Raw genomic sequence first — 15,860 nt, 5'->3', positions numbered from 1 at the left:
TGCAGGAATTAAAGGCATGTGCCACCATACCCGGCTCTCTCCTAAGTTTTCATACTCCACTATCTACGCACTACTTAAAATGAACATGATTACATTGTTTTAATCAAATTAAGAAGTATATTTTTCTGAATGCTGCATGTCACTGAAACTAGCATTCTACTTTTAGTTCACTATCTATCTCATAGGTAAAAGCATACTTACCTAAATCACAGCCTTTGCTATATGTTACACAAGGTTAAAGCCTAGTTTTAAAGCCAAAGTCCCCCCAAAGCACTGCTATGTAATGACTTTGCCCTACTGTAAGATCTAAACTCAGATACGGGTGAGTTTTATCACTAGCTCTCCACACAGCCAGCCCACAATCAAGAAGAAATAAATGCAAAATTACCTCGAGATGAGCCTAGCCTAGAGAGTGATGAACGACGAAAAGAAGGGTAACCAAAATAGCTAATGTCCTCAGAAAACATGGCATCAGCATCAATAATGACACTTGGGTGGGCAGAGTGAATGTCAGCATCAAGAAGAGACATAAGATCTTCTACAATAAAAACAAATAAATATATGAATAAATGAAGCATCTACATATAATGCAATCATAAACCACTAAAAGATCTCTAAAAATTAAACTACATTAAAACCACAGACCTGGGGCAGGGGAGGAGTGTCCCCCAAGACCTAAGAAATAAACTGAGCATTAGAACACGGAGCTTACGGACGGACAGTCTGCATAACTGCTGCAGGCACTGCTTACTGCATTCAAAACCTCTTTCAAGATATGATACCTAGTGACATCATTGAAACAAACTACAGATGAAAACAAATGCAATTCAGTACGTACCAGTGTTCAGCAATGATATTATCAAAAAACAACATCCTACATGTCAGCCAGGGATAAGTCTATGCAATGCCGTCATGTCTTAATTAGGATCAAACCAAATCCACTGAGTAAAAATATTTCCCCTTAAATGGGACACTATAAGCAACCTGTATAGCTTCCCAATGACAATTATCATCAACTATAAACTCCCAAGCTCAGTCGAAGGATCACCCAAGAAGGAGCAGCGAGAGCAAGGCACTGACCTCCCGGCAGGTAAGATTCACTGGCTGTGTCATCACCATCATCTCCATCCTCATCATCCCGGCTCAGTAAGTTATTTACAGCAAGGTTGACATCAAGATTTGTTCTCTGAAGTTCTCGAATAATGACACTTCTCGATTTGCCTTGTAGAACAACTTGTGCCTAAAATAAACAGAGGATAGTGCTATGCTAATTTTCTCTTATTTCCTGAAGTCTTCTAAGTTGATAAACAAACCACATTTTCAACTCTTAGGAGTCACAAGATGAGCGAGCCCTTGGCTCAGCCCGGCCTCCCCCTCCATCCACCCTAAGGGTCTCAAAGCACACCTGTGATATCAGCTCCTCAGGAATGACAGATGCTGGAATAACTGGCTGGGGCTGACTGCCCAGGAGTCCAGACCCCCGATCCCGGCCAGTCCGAATGACTCGAGTCTGTCGCCGGGAATCACGGGCTCCAGCAGACGACCGACCAGAGGAGCCTCCTCCACTTCCCCCCACGCCAGAACTCCAACGGCTTCTAAATATTCAATAATTTTTAAAATTAAAAATTTTAAACCATTCATTCTTTAAAGTCATTTTGAGTCTCATTCTTGTACATTAGCTATAAACCTTTAAAAAGCTGTCTAAATTTTGTAATACTTAAATATAAATACACTTAAAATAATAAATACACTATCTTTCCACCTTTGTTGAATATCTGCACACAAAGAGGGACACGGTAGTGTTTCCGTGTAATCCCACCACTCAGGAGATATTAAAGTCTAGCCTGGGCTACATAGTGAGACCCTACCCAAAATCAAAGGGAAGGGCAGGCCTGGGAAGATGGTTGAGTTCATAAAGGAGGATCCCCAGGCTTTCTTGGCCAGCCTAGCTAAGGAAGGAGATGAGTCCAGTTCAGAGCCCTGCTGCACACACCAGACCAGAGTGACTAAGGAAGAAGCCTGACACAGACCTTTAGCATCCACACAACCTACAAAAGGCACATGCACACAAACACCCACAAACACATACAAACCGTGGGAGAACCACAATGAGTCTCAAAACACATTAACCAAAGCAACTTTATTTCCCAGGTTACCTGGGAAGAGGGTCACCTCAAGCCTAATGTTTGAACCTAATTATTAATTTCACTGAAAAATGTCCCAGTTTGGTTTAACACAGCAGAATGACCACCATTCCTACCAAGTGACATATACAATTTTCTCCCAAGCAAGCAATGCCGGAAACCTATCTAAGCTCAGGTATCCATCCATGCTAATCTTACAAGCATCACAAACTAAAACTGGCAGGAGGCATAAACAGGTGACATTAAAAACAAAACAAAGAGTGCCAAGACAGAGATAACAGTGGAGAATATCTACCTATCTGAAAATTGTAATCTAGCACCAACAGTTCCAAGTCACTGTGACACTACCAGTTGACAATTTGCAACATCTACTTCACCAGCCTGTACTGAGTTTACTTATCCATTACTGTAACTGCTGCTAAAAGGGATCTTGGTATTCCCACTCTGTTTAACAGAACAAAATTCAAACAATGCCTACTCCATAACCCTAACTACCCCCAAGCATTCTCCTGACCAACTTGTCCAGATAAAGGTTGTTATGCGAAGCACATAACGCTGGCTGAGTTTCACTAGTGGGCAACAAGACAGGAATGAGCTAATTTCTTCTAATATTAGCATGTTAGTTTTTTTAATAGAATCAAAAACCATGACTCTACTCTGCACAACTACTTGTCAAATTAGTCCTACAATTAATTCTAATTCCGCCGTATAGTACTCAAGGTACACAAAAGGACCAGAAATCACACATAGTATTATTAATTAGCCCATAGCATACAAATGTAGAGCCTATGAACCAAGTATAGTGCACATAATTGGTAAACTAGCTTTAAAAATACATTATTTTTTGTTTGTTTGAGAAACTCTCCCAGTCAAGGAAAGGAAAGAAAAACACTAAGCTGCCATGGAATCCTACATGGCATGAGATAATAACAAGTCCTGAAGCTCAGCACTCAATGCTCAGCCAAGCATGAAGACCCCAGTTCAGATGCAGACTACACAAAGGTGGGTGTGGCCCTGTGTAAGTCCCCAGCTATGTAGGAAGAGAGGGAACATGGAGTGCTAGCCTACCTGATGCTCTGGAAAGAGACCCTGCCTCAAAGAAGTAGGCAGAGAACAAAAAGGGGGACACACCTGATAATGGTCTCCTGTCTGGGCACATGGGACGTGTACACACCCCGGGCAGGTAAATACCTATCCTCCTTTTACATTCCAAAGCCCAAGGTGTATCAGTCAGATGAAATCCTAAAGGACTGCATCGCCAACCAAAAGAAGTTCATGCCTAACTTACTTGTTAAATAGCAGTAACAGATTTCTGACAGTCAAAAATCCTTTTTAAGCCTTACTATTAAACACAAACTTTCTTCTCCCAGATAGGCCCTTACTTCCAACCTGGTATGAAATAAATTAACAAAAGCAATAGGAAGTTTCTGAAACATCTCCCAATATAAATAATAAGCAATTATTAATGGGAAAAAAACAGCAGCTAACAATCTAGAAATCTTTAGTCCACAAAACTGCTACACACACACAGAGAGAGAGAGAGAGAGAGAGAGAGAGACAGAGACAGAGACAGAGACAGAGACAGAGAGAGACAGAGAGAGAGAGAAAACTCTAAAAGGAGTTCTACAGTCCCAAGATGACCAGTGAGGAGAAAAGAGCCCCTTTCAACTCTCACGCTGACAGGAGGAAAAGCATGCCATGACCCAACACAATGGGGAAGAGGTCTAGGACACATGAGGACAGTCTCATTCCTACTTGGTTATATCCAACACATTTATGATTAATCATGTCCCTTTGAGTACTCAAGATCAGTCTGTTCTGAATTCTCAAATGTCGTAACTTTCAAACTTTAACACTGAAAATGTGATTGTAAAATGTCTGATTTTACATCAGATCTTTGTAAGCCTGATACATAAGCAAGCACCAGAATGCCCCTTTCCCAATTCTGATCAGCAACTCAATGTGCTGAGGGGTCTGGGGTTGAGTAGGAGCAGGTAGGGAAGAACTGAGGGGCAGCTCAAACATAAACAATTCTCTGCATTTTAAAGCCATAAACCCAGCTCCAGTCCTCTTTGGTGGTTTATTCCAGGCCAGGCCATTATTGTTATCTGTTGCAAGTTTCAGCTATAAACCATAAAATTCCACTGCCTTATATGTCATTCTGTAAGACATGTCATTCTAACTAGCTTAACAGTTAAGAGGATTTAAATCAGGAGGACAATTTGAACAACATAGTAGCAGTTTATGAATGAAAGAGAGAGAGAATTTGATAACCAGAGTAGTATAAAAAGGACTTTTAAGCTGGGCAGTGGTGGCGCACGCCTTTAATCCCAGCACTTGGGAGGCAGAGACAGGCGGATTTCTGAGTTCGAGGCCAGCCTGGTCTACAAAGTGAGTTCCAGGACAGCCAGGGCTACACAGAGAAACCCTGTCTCAAACACACCCCCCCTGCCCCGCCCCGCCGCAAAAAAAAAACCAAAAAACAAAAAACAAACAAAAAAAACAAAAACCTTTTAAAATGGGGGAAAATAACTGACCAGAGGGAGCTCTTCCTTATAAATCCCAATTAATAAATATGAAAAAAAAATGGACCTTTAAATAGCTTGGCCAATGCTACAATAACAACTGACATCCACAGTCATCAAGACACTAAAATCAAGGAGCAAAAGTATGAGGAGACATCAGACACTTGTGTACTTGAGCCAGGTGTGATGGCCCACACGTGTAATTCCAGCGCTCAGAAGGCAGACACTATCAGTTGTGAGGGTATGAGGCTAGCCTCATCTACAAAGTGAGTTCCAGGACTGCCAGGGTTGTTACAGAGAAACCCTATCTCAAAACAACAAACAAAAACAGATATTTGCATACTTGGAAAGGTATCTTTTCACAAACTATGTGTGAATGTCCAGAGATTAGGAGTGTTTTGTGGTAGGGACATCAATTCCACTTAATAACTGGAAGTAATCTCACAACAATTTGTGAGACCTATCAACAAATGCCACCTGACATTACTCAGTAAAGAGCTGGGCTACTTCTGCCAAAACTGCATAATTTCTATTTCATCATGAAAAAAGGACAGACAAATCCAAACACTGCGCATTATTGTTAAGGTCTTCACACTCATCATGATAGTGACCAGACAAACAGGCCGAAGAGTGGCCTGCTCAGGAGACTAAGAGCATGGTGCCTCATCAACTGACAGATGCAAACGGCACAACCTGAGACCAGGAATGGCCAATCCCTAAGCTTACAGAGGCGCTACCGTGGTAGGTCAGGTGACAGGGTCTCACTCTACTGTCAGGCTGACCTCAAACTCAAGACCCTACTGTCTCCCAAGCTCTGGGACTCCAAGTTTTTTAAGACCAAATTATTTCAGGATGAGAGGAAAAACTTTAAACATATAAGATTAGGAACAAATGCCACTATAAAAGTGAAAAACTAAACAAGGATGAATAAGCTTTTCTGTGAAAGGTCAAATGGTTACTAGCTACCCTTTGGGGACTAAGCAGGGTCAATCTCTGATCACCAGTCAACTCCATTCCATTGTTGTATCACAAAAGCAGCCACCAGTGGGAAGTACAACTCAATCATGGCTCTGGATTTGCCCTGCAGAACCCCCAACTCAACAAAGAAATGTTTATCTTTGAGCAAAGCAGTATTTATTTATACTGCAGTAACAGTTACTTTCTTAAATAAATGTATTGTTCCAGGTTTATCAAATGAAATAATTCTGTTCTTATGTCATTTTAGGAACTCTTTAACACACACTGTGTGCACAGGGCTTTGAGTATGGAACTTTAAATGAGGTAAGAAATAAAGCATTTGCTTGTAATACAAGGCATGGGTTTAATCCTCATCTCTGCAAAATACAAAACGATGTTTTATTAAAGCTCAGGTTGTGTTTCCTGTCCTTAAAGGACACACAAAACAATCTGAAGATTCCTCTAATCTTGAAGTAATTTAGTTCAGCATAAAGACATATAAATTAAGCATTTTGAAATCTCAATTCTTGCGGTGATTTCAATAGGAATGGCCTCCACAGACTCATGTGTTTGAATGCTGGGCTCAGGGATTGGCACTCTTAGGAGGTGTGGCCTTCTCAGAGGAAGAGTGTCACTGTAGAGGTGGGCTTTGAGGTCTTATATGTGCTCAAGTCTGACTAGAGTAACAGTCTCCACCTGGGTCTCTTGGATCAAGATGTAGAATTCTCAGCTCCTTCTCCAGCACCACGTCTGCCTGCATGCTGCCACAATTCCTGTCATGATGATAATGGACTAAACCTCTGAAACTATAAGCTAGCCCCAGTTAAATGTTTGCCTTGGTCATGGTGTCTCTTCACAGTAATGGAAACCCTAACTCAAGACAATTCTTAAATCTAACTTTTACTTTGCCTACCAGTTCACACTGTATATAATATTTTTCTCTCTTAGTTTAAAGCAATTTCAACTGCATTTAGTTATTTTGATCAGCCTCTGAATATTATTATATAATTTGACCGAGCAGGCATCTTCTAGTCATTGACCAGGTGTTTTCAGAACTGTTAGCCATTGAGGCTGGGTACGGCGCTGCACATCTTTAATCCCAGAACCTGGGAGGCAGAGGCAACCAGATCCCTGGGGCTTCAAGGCCAGGCTGGTCTGCACTGGGAAGTTCAGCACAGCCAGGGCTATGTAGACAGACCCAATCTCAAATTCCAAAACAGAACCAATGAATAAAAGCACATGCCTAGAATTTGAAAATGGCTTCTTTGACAGCATATAAACTTCACATTAAAATAATACGGGGCGGGGGGAGTTTGGGGTTTTGCTGCTTTAAAAAAAAAAAAAAAGCTGGGCCGGGCATGGTGGTGCATGCCTTTAATCCCGGCACTCGGGAGGCAGAGGCAGGTGGATTTCTGAGTTCGAGGCCAGCCTGGTCTACAAAGTGAGTTCCAGGACAGCCAGGGCTACACAGAGAAACCCTGTCTCGAAAAACCGAAAAAAAAAAAAAAAAAAAAAAAAAAAAAAGCTATCAGATTTGGATACCAAAAAAAAAAAATCCAGTAATGTTAGATTTTCATAATTCACAATAAATGTCCAAATATAAACTTTAAACTTTCAAATGACACGACAGCAGTGAATGACACGGTGGTTTGGATCCTGTAATCCGGTTTGCATTGGTTACTTCTATCAAGGGGGCACAGTGAGCTAGCTCAGAGCCCTGCAACGAGATCATACTGATGTGCTCGGTCACAGCACAGATCAGGAGGCCTGCAACTGGACCGACTTACCCCAGAGTGTTGCCTGCCAGCCTGCCCAGAGTCTCAGAGCCGGAGAGAAACCACGGGGAGTCACTTGTCCTTCCCGGCCTAGAGGTCCTCCCTGTCCCCGAGCTGCTGGTCAGTTTTGACCTAGGGAAAATCAAGAGAAAACATCACATGACAGTCTCAAGCCTTAGGGGATGCACACCTCCAGGCTTCCTGCTCTGCAGGGCATCAGCCTCACAAGTCCCAGGCTGTGCTGCCTGACATGGTACCAGCTGGCAGCCGCCTCACACCCTTGCACTCACTCCCAGTACACACTGCTCAAATTCCAAATATAAATAAAAAATAGTAGTAGTAAACTTTCTTTATATTTCAAAATTAATCATGTTTTTCTTAGAAACAACCAAGTAAAATTCAAGTCTTATGAAGCATCCTTTAATGCACTGTAATTTTTTAAAGGCTAAAAGTTGAAAGTTGGGGGTGCAGGAACTTGACTGCTTTCAAAATGAGTTCCTCTATTTCTAACTATCAGAGACAAACATGATATGTAAAGTCAGTTCAGCCAGCCGGGCATACAAGCACACAACTATATACCAGCTACTTAGGAAGCCAAAGCCACAGAACCTCGGGAGCACACAAGGTCAACAGCAGCCTTGAAAGCAGATTAAGGCCTGTGCCATCTAGCACCACAGCCAACCACTGCAAGTGAAATCCCATGTGACTGACCCAGCATGTAGTGCTATCCTTCTTATAACTTAGCATTTCTAGGTGCCATGCCAATTAACTCCTCCGCAACTTGTAATGAATGTAAGCACTGTCTATAAACTATTTCTTGCTTAAAAATTAAACTCAAGAACTAGGACTGAGCCGGGCATGGTGACACACGCCTTTAATCCCAGCACTTGGGAGGCAGAGGCAGGCGGTTTTCTGAGTTCGAGGCTAGCTTGGTCTACAAAGTGAGTTCCAGGACAGCCCGGGCTATACAGAGAAACCCTGTCTCGGAAAACAAAAACAAAAAACAAGCAAACAACAACAACAAAAAGAACTAGGACTATAGGATAGTGACACAATGCTTCCTTAGCACGCCTAGGGATATGCCTTTACTTCCCAGCTAACAAAACTCATCAATTTAACTAAAAAAAGCAAACTAACAATTTCACCGTATTTTAAACATGATTTTTCTGCTATGCCTTTTTTTAATCTCTTGAAGATAAGGAAGATCAAAACCTTGGTTTTCTATAATACCTTCTAAGGGTTAAATTCACACTGTATTAATTGCAAAATACAGGATAAGAATGTAGCTAGGCGGTAAAGCACTTGTCTACTATATACTATGCTCTATGTTTGATCCTCAACACCATAAACACACACACACACACACACACACACACACACACACACACAGCAAACAAAATATAATGTCTTACCCATCATTATTATCAGGTTTACCCAATTCCAGTCTGTCTGGTTGTACTGAAAAACCAATCCTACAAATTCTGCCATCCTAAAAGCAAAAACAAAAAAAAATGTTAAATTTTGCAAGAGAAGACACTAAAGTTTTAATTTATTCAATAAGCAGATTCTGCCTGTCACTGTCAACTCTGAAGACAAGGCAGTCCCCTCCAGACACGGGTGGGAGAGTACACCACACAATAACAAAAGGCTACTAAGAATTCCCTTAAAACAATACAGTCTGGAAGAATTCAGAGGAAAATTATAGACTAACTACAGTCAGGAGTCTTCCCAGGCAGGCAGCCATTAACTAGTCCCAAGTTCCAGTAAATCATTTCCACCCAACTGAGTCTCTGAGCCAGAGAGTTTAACTAAAGGGAGCTGGGCATAACTAGCTCTCTGTGCCTTCCCTTGACAAGAAACAAAGAACAGAGGCAGAGTTTAGTCTTCCTCTCTCCACCGTCTGGTAAATCATTTACCTCCAGAAGAAACGCGGCGTGATTGGGTCCCACCACACACTGTTTAATAGTAGCCTGCTCCAGTACATTCAGAGGTGGGTGGCTAGGGAACAAGACAAAAGCAGGTTAAGTGAAACTGCTCTTTTAATTGTACACAAAAAGAACTAATTCCTGAGTGGAATTTTAAAGCAATAAATAAAAGTAACTGATACCTACCATAATCACTACAGTTGACAGGTCTCCCAAACTGTTTTAAGAATCAGCATTAATGGACACTGTAATTTAAATGAACCTAACTTTGATAGAAAGAGATGTGGTAGTACACATCTTTAATCCCAAGACAAACAGGCAGGTCTCTGTGCTGTGAGTTCAAGGCCTCATCTACACATCAAATTTCAAGACAGCCAGGGCTACATCTCAAAAGATTCTTAATGTAATCTAATTCTTAATCTAATAAATCATATTAACCACATAAAAATGAATCTTTTTCCTAAGAAAGAAAACACTACAGCTCCATGGTAGGGCTGAAACACATCCCATGAAAAATGGCTAAACTTAAAACAGCTTAAAATGTTTTACCTGTTCAAATTGTACTTGTTCAGCTTCTCTGAAACTTCCCGTAACCTTCAAACACAAAAGCCAAGTGTTAATAAACCCAGCACAGGTCCTGCACACACAAGATGGCTCCCGTGGGCCTGCACCAGCACTGGGCTGAGTCCCAACAGTAACACAGGAGCAATTCTTAAGGATGCAAGCAGGCATTCCACTTCCTTTCCCTTCCTAACCCATCAGCAGCTCCAGGAATATCCAAAATAGCCCCATTTCCAGACAGGACAATGAGGCTTCTAGAATGTATGTAACAAACACCAGTAAGTAGTAGAGCTACTGAGCTCTGAACAAATACCTAATGGAAAACTTCTTTTTAAAACCTGCAGTTAACCCAGGCATGGTAGTGCACACCTTTATACCAGAACTCAGAAGACAGAGCTGCCAGCCTTTGGGGGTGGGGGCTATGACATACAACTGCAGTCTACGCCAAAAGACATTCTGGCAGTATGTGAATATAATGAATTGAAAATAACTGAGATGTAGAGAGAATCTGTGTGCCCAGTGTGGAAACATCACCTGTTGATAAAAAGCTGATGGGCCACTAGGAAAACAGCAAACTAGCTGGAAGCAATTGGTGGGAGTTTCAGCAGAAACTTTCTCTCTCTGGGAGAAAGTCAGAGGTGTTGTGTGTGGTCTATAGACACACAGACTCATACATATAATACTCATACATATAAAATAAATAAACTTTAATTTTTTTTTTAATTAGAAAAAAGCCTACAGAAAGTCACAGAACCCTGGGTAAATGTTCTAAGCACTGCAGTAGGTAGAACCAGGCATCTCTGAACTTTACCTGGCAACTACAAAGCCGCTACCTACTGAGGCACATCAACGGCGCACACTGACTGATGCCCACCAAAGCACCTAAGTGGTTAGAGGTTTCAACTGGTATTTTCATTTTTTCCAAAAACACAGAAATGAAAACTGCTAACTTCATTCTCACTAGCGTGCACCCCACCCTCTGAACTCTCCTCTCACTAGCCCAGCTTTCTCTCTTTCCTAACATGTTCCCTTGGTTCTAGAGGTCAGGCCTTTCCACTAAATTTCAGTTTGCTCAATTATATAGCACATTTCTGTTCCAAAACGAGATTAAATGAGAATAACGCATAGCGGAATTCATAACCTGTGGAAGAAGGCTAACTAAAAAACGAAGGCAAAACAGCCTAGGGACTGTTGCTCCAGAGTTAACAGGAGCTTTGGGAGACCTGGAGCAGAGGTAGAACTCTAGACTTCTCTAGGCTAAGACTTAAGTGCCCCACCACAGCAGTGGCACAAAGGAAAACCCATTTATTCACTAGCATGTCTTGTCACTAACACAAATTGGGGGAAGGGATCATCAAAAAAACTGGACAATAGCTAAAACTAAAAATTAAATACTGCTGTAGCTTCAAACAGTACTTCAGGTAGATGCTTATGGGACTAAACTAAGCTTTGAGGATGTCAAAATGCTACAAAATAATTTAGTAACTCAAGAGCAAATTACAGACTACCACAGAGATAGAGAACATGGTTTCTGATATCAGCTAATTAAAAACTGATCAGTTAAGGGGGCCTGGGAACCAAGGCACCGTGGTGGACACCTCTAAGCCAGAACTCTGGAGACAGAGCTGAGTAGGCCTATGTGAACTCACTGGACTACAGTGAGTTACAAAGAAGCCAGAGATTGTGAACCTGTCTCAAACAAAAATAGCCAGTCAGACAGCTCACAAAGTAAAGAGGTTTGTTACAAGCAAACAAGCCTGGTGCCATGACTCCAATCCCTGGAGCCCATATAAAATTGAGGAAAACCAACTCCAAAGCAGTCCCCCTGACTTCACATACACGTTCATATATTCAACCTGCCCAAAAAGGACAGCTCTCCACAACCCAGCATGCTTGCACATGCTTGTAAACCCAGAAAGCAGGAGGCAAAAAGAGGAAGGTCAAACAAGTTTGAGGCCTGACTAATGTGCATGGTGAGCTCCGGGGAAACCAGAGGTGCAAGAGCAAGACTGTCACAAAATAAACAATGTTTCTTTAACAAAAGTTAAAGATGTTGAGACTCTACTATCATCTCTATACTCAAAGCGGCCACAACAAATGACAGTGAGTTCTAGGACAGCTGGGTACATATCAAGACCCTGACTCAAAAAAAGAAAGGAAAAGAGAACTAACAACTGTCCCAGGCACGCAGAAAATGCTCAGCAGCACCCACAACATGGTCAGAGATGCGGGCCTCTCTGTCCGGCCCAGCTCTGCAGGTTCTCGTCCGTGGGAAGAAGAACTGTTAGTTATTCTGCTGCTTCTCAGTCTCAGAAGTCTATCAGTGGATCTCCATATGTAATGTTTATGAAAAGGTAGCACTTACTAGGGTCCACAAAATGGTTCAGCAGGTAAAGGTACTTGCTGCCAAGTCTGATGACCTGAGTTGGATCCACAAAACCCACATGATGGGAAGAAGAGAACTAACTTCTTCAAAAATCCTCTGTCCTCCTGAGAGTGCCATGACATGTGCGCACATACACAATAAATGGTTTTTTAATGAATGAAATAGCATCTGATATATCAAAAATCCTAGCCATTTGAAATTTCATATGAGCAGATTTTATATAGTCACCTAGAATGTTAAACCAAATATCAACTTGACTCATAAATTCAATCTCAAAAATACATAAAATGGATGGTTCTTTCACTTCTCAGGGCAGTTATAAGTCAACTGGCTCCAGAGCACACTGACAAGGAAAGCCTCATGCACACATGGGCTCTAAGGAGCAACTGCTTCTCTCTGCAGGACCCAGGCCAAGGCAGCCCACTTCCACTGATAACACACCAGTGTGCCTATGTAACCATGTAACCACCGCAGCAGTCTGCTGTAAAGGGGCCAGAAGATGCAACACTTTCTCGTAACAGAAACACAAGAGTCAATTTCTCTTCTCTTTAAAAAAAATAAAAACCTAAAGCTCATCAAGCTTCACTCACACATAAATGTTTCAATAACCTCAGAACAGCAGCAGACAGGTAAGCCTGTGAGATGGCAATAACATACAGCTGAGTACACTGACAATAAGTCTATGGCAACCCTATCTGCTGTGTTGTTCAATACTAAAGTGCATCCCATATTCCAACTCAGTGCCTCGGTGTCTGTCTGATCTCTTATACATATAATTTTCAGATGCAGAGACTAGAATCTTTTTTTTTTTTTTAAAGATTTATTTATTATAAGTACACTGTAGCTGTCTTCAGACATTCCAGAAGAGGGCGCCAGATCTCGTTACAGATGGTTGTGAGCCACCATGTGGTTGCTGGGATTTGAACTCTGGACCTTCGGAAGAGCAGTCGGGTGCTCTTACCCACTGAGCCATCTCACCAGCCCAGAATCTTTTTTTTTTTTTTTTTTTTTTAATGTGAGTACACTGTAGCTGTCTTCAGACACCCCAGAAGAGGGCATCAGATCTCATTATGGATGGTTGTGAGCCACCATTCAGTTGCTGGGATCTGAACTCAGGACCTTCAGAAGAGCAGTCAGTGCTCTTAACTGCTGAGCCATTTTGCTTAAGTGGCAAACTGACCCTTTCTTAGCAGTACCTATTAGGAGCTAGCACTACTATTACTCTGGAGCCCATGGAGCCTGTCCCACTTTCCCCAACGTGGATTTCAAAGGTAACTGTCACAGATCCTACTTAGGCACAGCACACAGTGAGGTTCTTCAGTTCTTAAACTCTGTCTACTTACTGCCACAAACCAGATCTCTAAATATTCAGACACAGCCCAAATGCAACTACATTCTTGATGAAGAACACGGAGGTCCCTGAAGCTTTGGCTCTTCCTCGCATCCCACCCTCCGAGTGCTGCTTCCCACTCATGTGGAAGTGTAAGAGTGGAGAGCTTGCTCGAGTGTGTGGTCTGCCTTCAGCACACTTCCCCGAGGCCGTGTCCAGCTCAGACACCCATGTTTCCTGGAGGTCCTAACTTTCTCCCACAGACATCTGCAGCTTGCCTTTCCTCTCACATCTCACTGTGAACACCCTAGCTCTGCGTTCTTGCCTCCAGTGTCCTCACACTTACTGCAGTGGACTTGCCTCCAGAGTCCTTCCCTAGTCTCCCATGCAATCCCATCAGTTAAGAATAAGGTACTTTATAATCCGTTTCAGAAAAAAAAAAAAAAAAAAAGATTCTTGGTCTTAATACCAATAAAATGAACCTCCAGGCTTAAAGAATGATAATTAACTGTGTAAACATACAAATTTGTTTTGAGGTTATTTCATTATCTGCCCATGTTAATTTTGGGGAGCTTGGGAGTAGTTGCTATTATTGCTGTTTGAGACAGGTTCTCAAGTAACCTAAGCTGACCTCAAACTGACCTGGAGCGGCTCTGATCCTCCTGCATCCACCTCTTGAATGACAGGATAACAGATGTGTGCTTCCCACACGTGGTTTGTATGATACTGGGTACTGAATCTACAGTCTACCAACTGAGCTACATCCCCAGCCTCCACAATATTTTTATAAATAAATTATAGCTAACACAGAGACAAAACTCAGTAATTTATCTCTTAATAACCACTTTAGCAAACAGCCTTTAAAGTGACCCCACCCTGACTTCTGACTAGCTATCATTTGTGGAATGATGGTCTTATTTAACCACAATTTTATTTAGGAATAAAGGATTTAATTCAAACAAAAAAAATTTAAGAAAAGCCAGGAAAGGTCACTGTGTCTGCAGACCTAAATTATGGTTAAGAGAATTTTAAACTCCTCTTCTGGTATTCCACCAAAGAAGACATCCATTGCAAGACAAATACAGACACATTACAAATTTGGGAGAAGATACATTTTTTTTTTTTTGCTTGTTTGTTTGATTTTTGGTTTTTTCAAGACAGGGTTTCTCTGTGTCTCCCTGAATGTCCTTGAACTCAGATCCACCTGCCCCTGCCTCCAGATACAACTACACGTGTGCAGCCTAGCTGTAGCTACTTATTTTCCAAGAGACTCCTGGACACCTAGGGTGCCAAGCAGGAGACCTTCCTTACTAGCAGAGCATTTTAGTATCATTTTCAGGAAACTAAATGATGGTTTCTGAACAGTTCAGAGCAATGCTGAATCTGGCAGTGACCCATGAATCCAAGCAAGATTCGTCTGTAGAGGCATATGCTATCATGTGGAAAATACTTTTGCAAAGTGTCAAAATTATTACTGCTCATGTTACTAGAGTGTCAAGCTCACAATGACAAGCTTCCCAGAGTTTCTGAGAAAGCTCAAATTCTGGTTTGATGATACTAGATGATACCTGATGATACTAGAAACAAATACCATCCAGCTGTTCTTAAAATTTGTTCTAAAATGACAGTCATTTCATTGGGGGGGGGGGTTGGTTTTTTGAGACAGGGTTTCTCTGTGTAGCCCTGGCTGTCCTGGTACTCATCACTTTGTAGACCAGGCTGGCCTCAAACTCAGAAATCCACCTGCCTCTGCCTCCCAAGTGCTGGGATTAAAGGCGTGCGCCACCACAGCCAGCTGACAGTCATTTCATTTTAAAGGGGGAGAACATCTGTTTGAACCCCAGCCTGGGTAACCAAATTGTCAGCCTGGGTAACCCTTCAAATAAAATAGTTTCTATAGAGAAAGTCACTGGTACAATCTAATCTATAACTGTAAAAGGGTCACCAAAAAGCTTCTTTCTCCACACCACTACTGATCTCCTCAATTCTTCAGGCTAAGTGTTCAGGCGGTCTACACTGAGACACAAAGATTCACAAGTTAATACATTCTCGCTGCCTTATCAAGAACACTCTAAAATGAGATGCTTTCTCTCCAATTGCAAGGAAGCCCGTGACTCTTGGCACAGCGTGGGTAGTGCTTCAATCTCTCATTAAAGAACCATTATTTTACCCACAGCTGCTTCTGAACCATACTTCACATGTGAAGAGGATTAAGAAGACAATCCCAGCATTACGGTGAACTCTCCAGGCGCTACAA

General features: G+C 41.9%; 1 protein-coding gene across 3 annotated transcripts in view; it reads right to left on the bottom strand.

Annotated features, from left to right (window-relative positions):
* The window catches only part of Ubr5 (ubiquitin protein ligase E3 component n-recognin 5), a 114,981-nt gene that overhangs the window by 73,194 nt on the left and 25,927 nt on the right, over positions 1 to 15,860 (bottom strand). For all 3 annotated transcript variants that reach the window (XM_085831909.1, XM_085831908.1, XM_085831910.1), the window contains exons 2-8: positions 9,876 to 9,920; positions 9,318 to 9,399; positions 8,814 to 8,890; positions 7,414 to 7,533; positions 1,406 to 1,595; positions 1,081 to 1,240; positions 389 to 538 (exon numbers count right to left, since the gene is read on the bottom strand). In XM_085831909.1, coding sequence (XP_085688035.1) covers positions 389 to 538; positions 1,081 to 1,240; positions 1,406 to 1,595; positions 7,414 to 7,533; positions 8,814 to 8,890; positions 9,318 to 9,399; positions 9,876 to 9,920 — 824 coding nt within the window. The remainder of the gene's footprint in view (positions 1 to 388; positions 539 to 1,080; positions 1,241 to 1,405; positions 1,596 to 7,413; positions 7,534 to 8,813; positions 8,891 to 9,317; positions 9,400 to 9,875; positions 9,921 to 15,860) is intronic.

The sequence above is a fragment of the Mus caroli genome, unplaced genomic scaffold (assembly GCF_978045245.1).
Source record: "Mus caroli unplaced genomic scaffold, Mus_caroli_1 scaffold_16, whole genome shotgun sequence".
Classification (NCBI taxonomy): domain Eukaryota; kingdom Metazoa; phylum Chordata; class Mammalia; order Rodentia; family Muridae; genus Mus; species Mus caroli.
The sequence above is the reverse complement of the archived record's forward strand: the minus strand, read 5'-3'. Positions and strand labels throughout refer to the sequence as shown.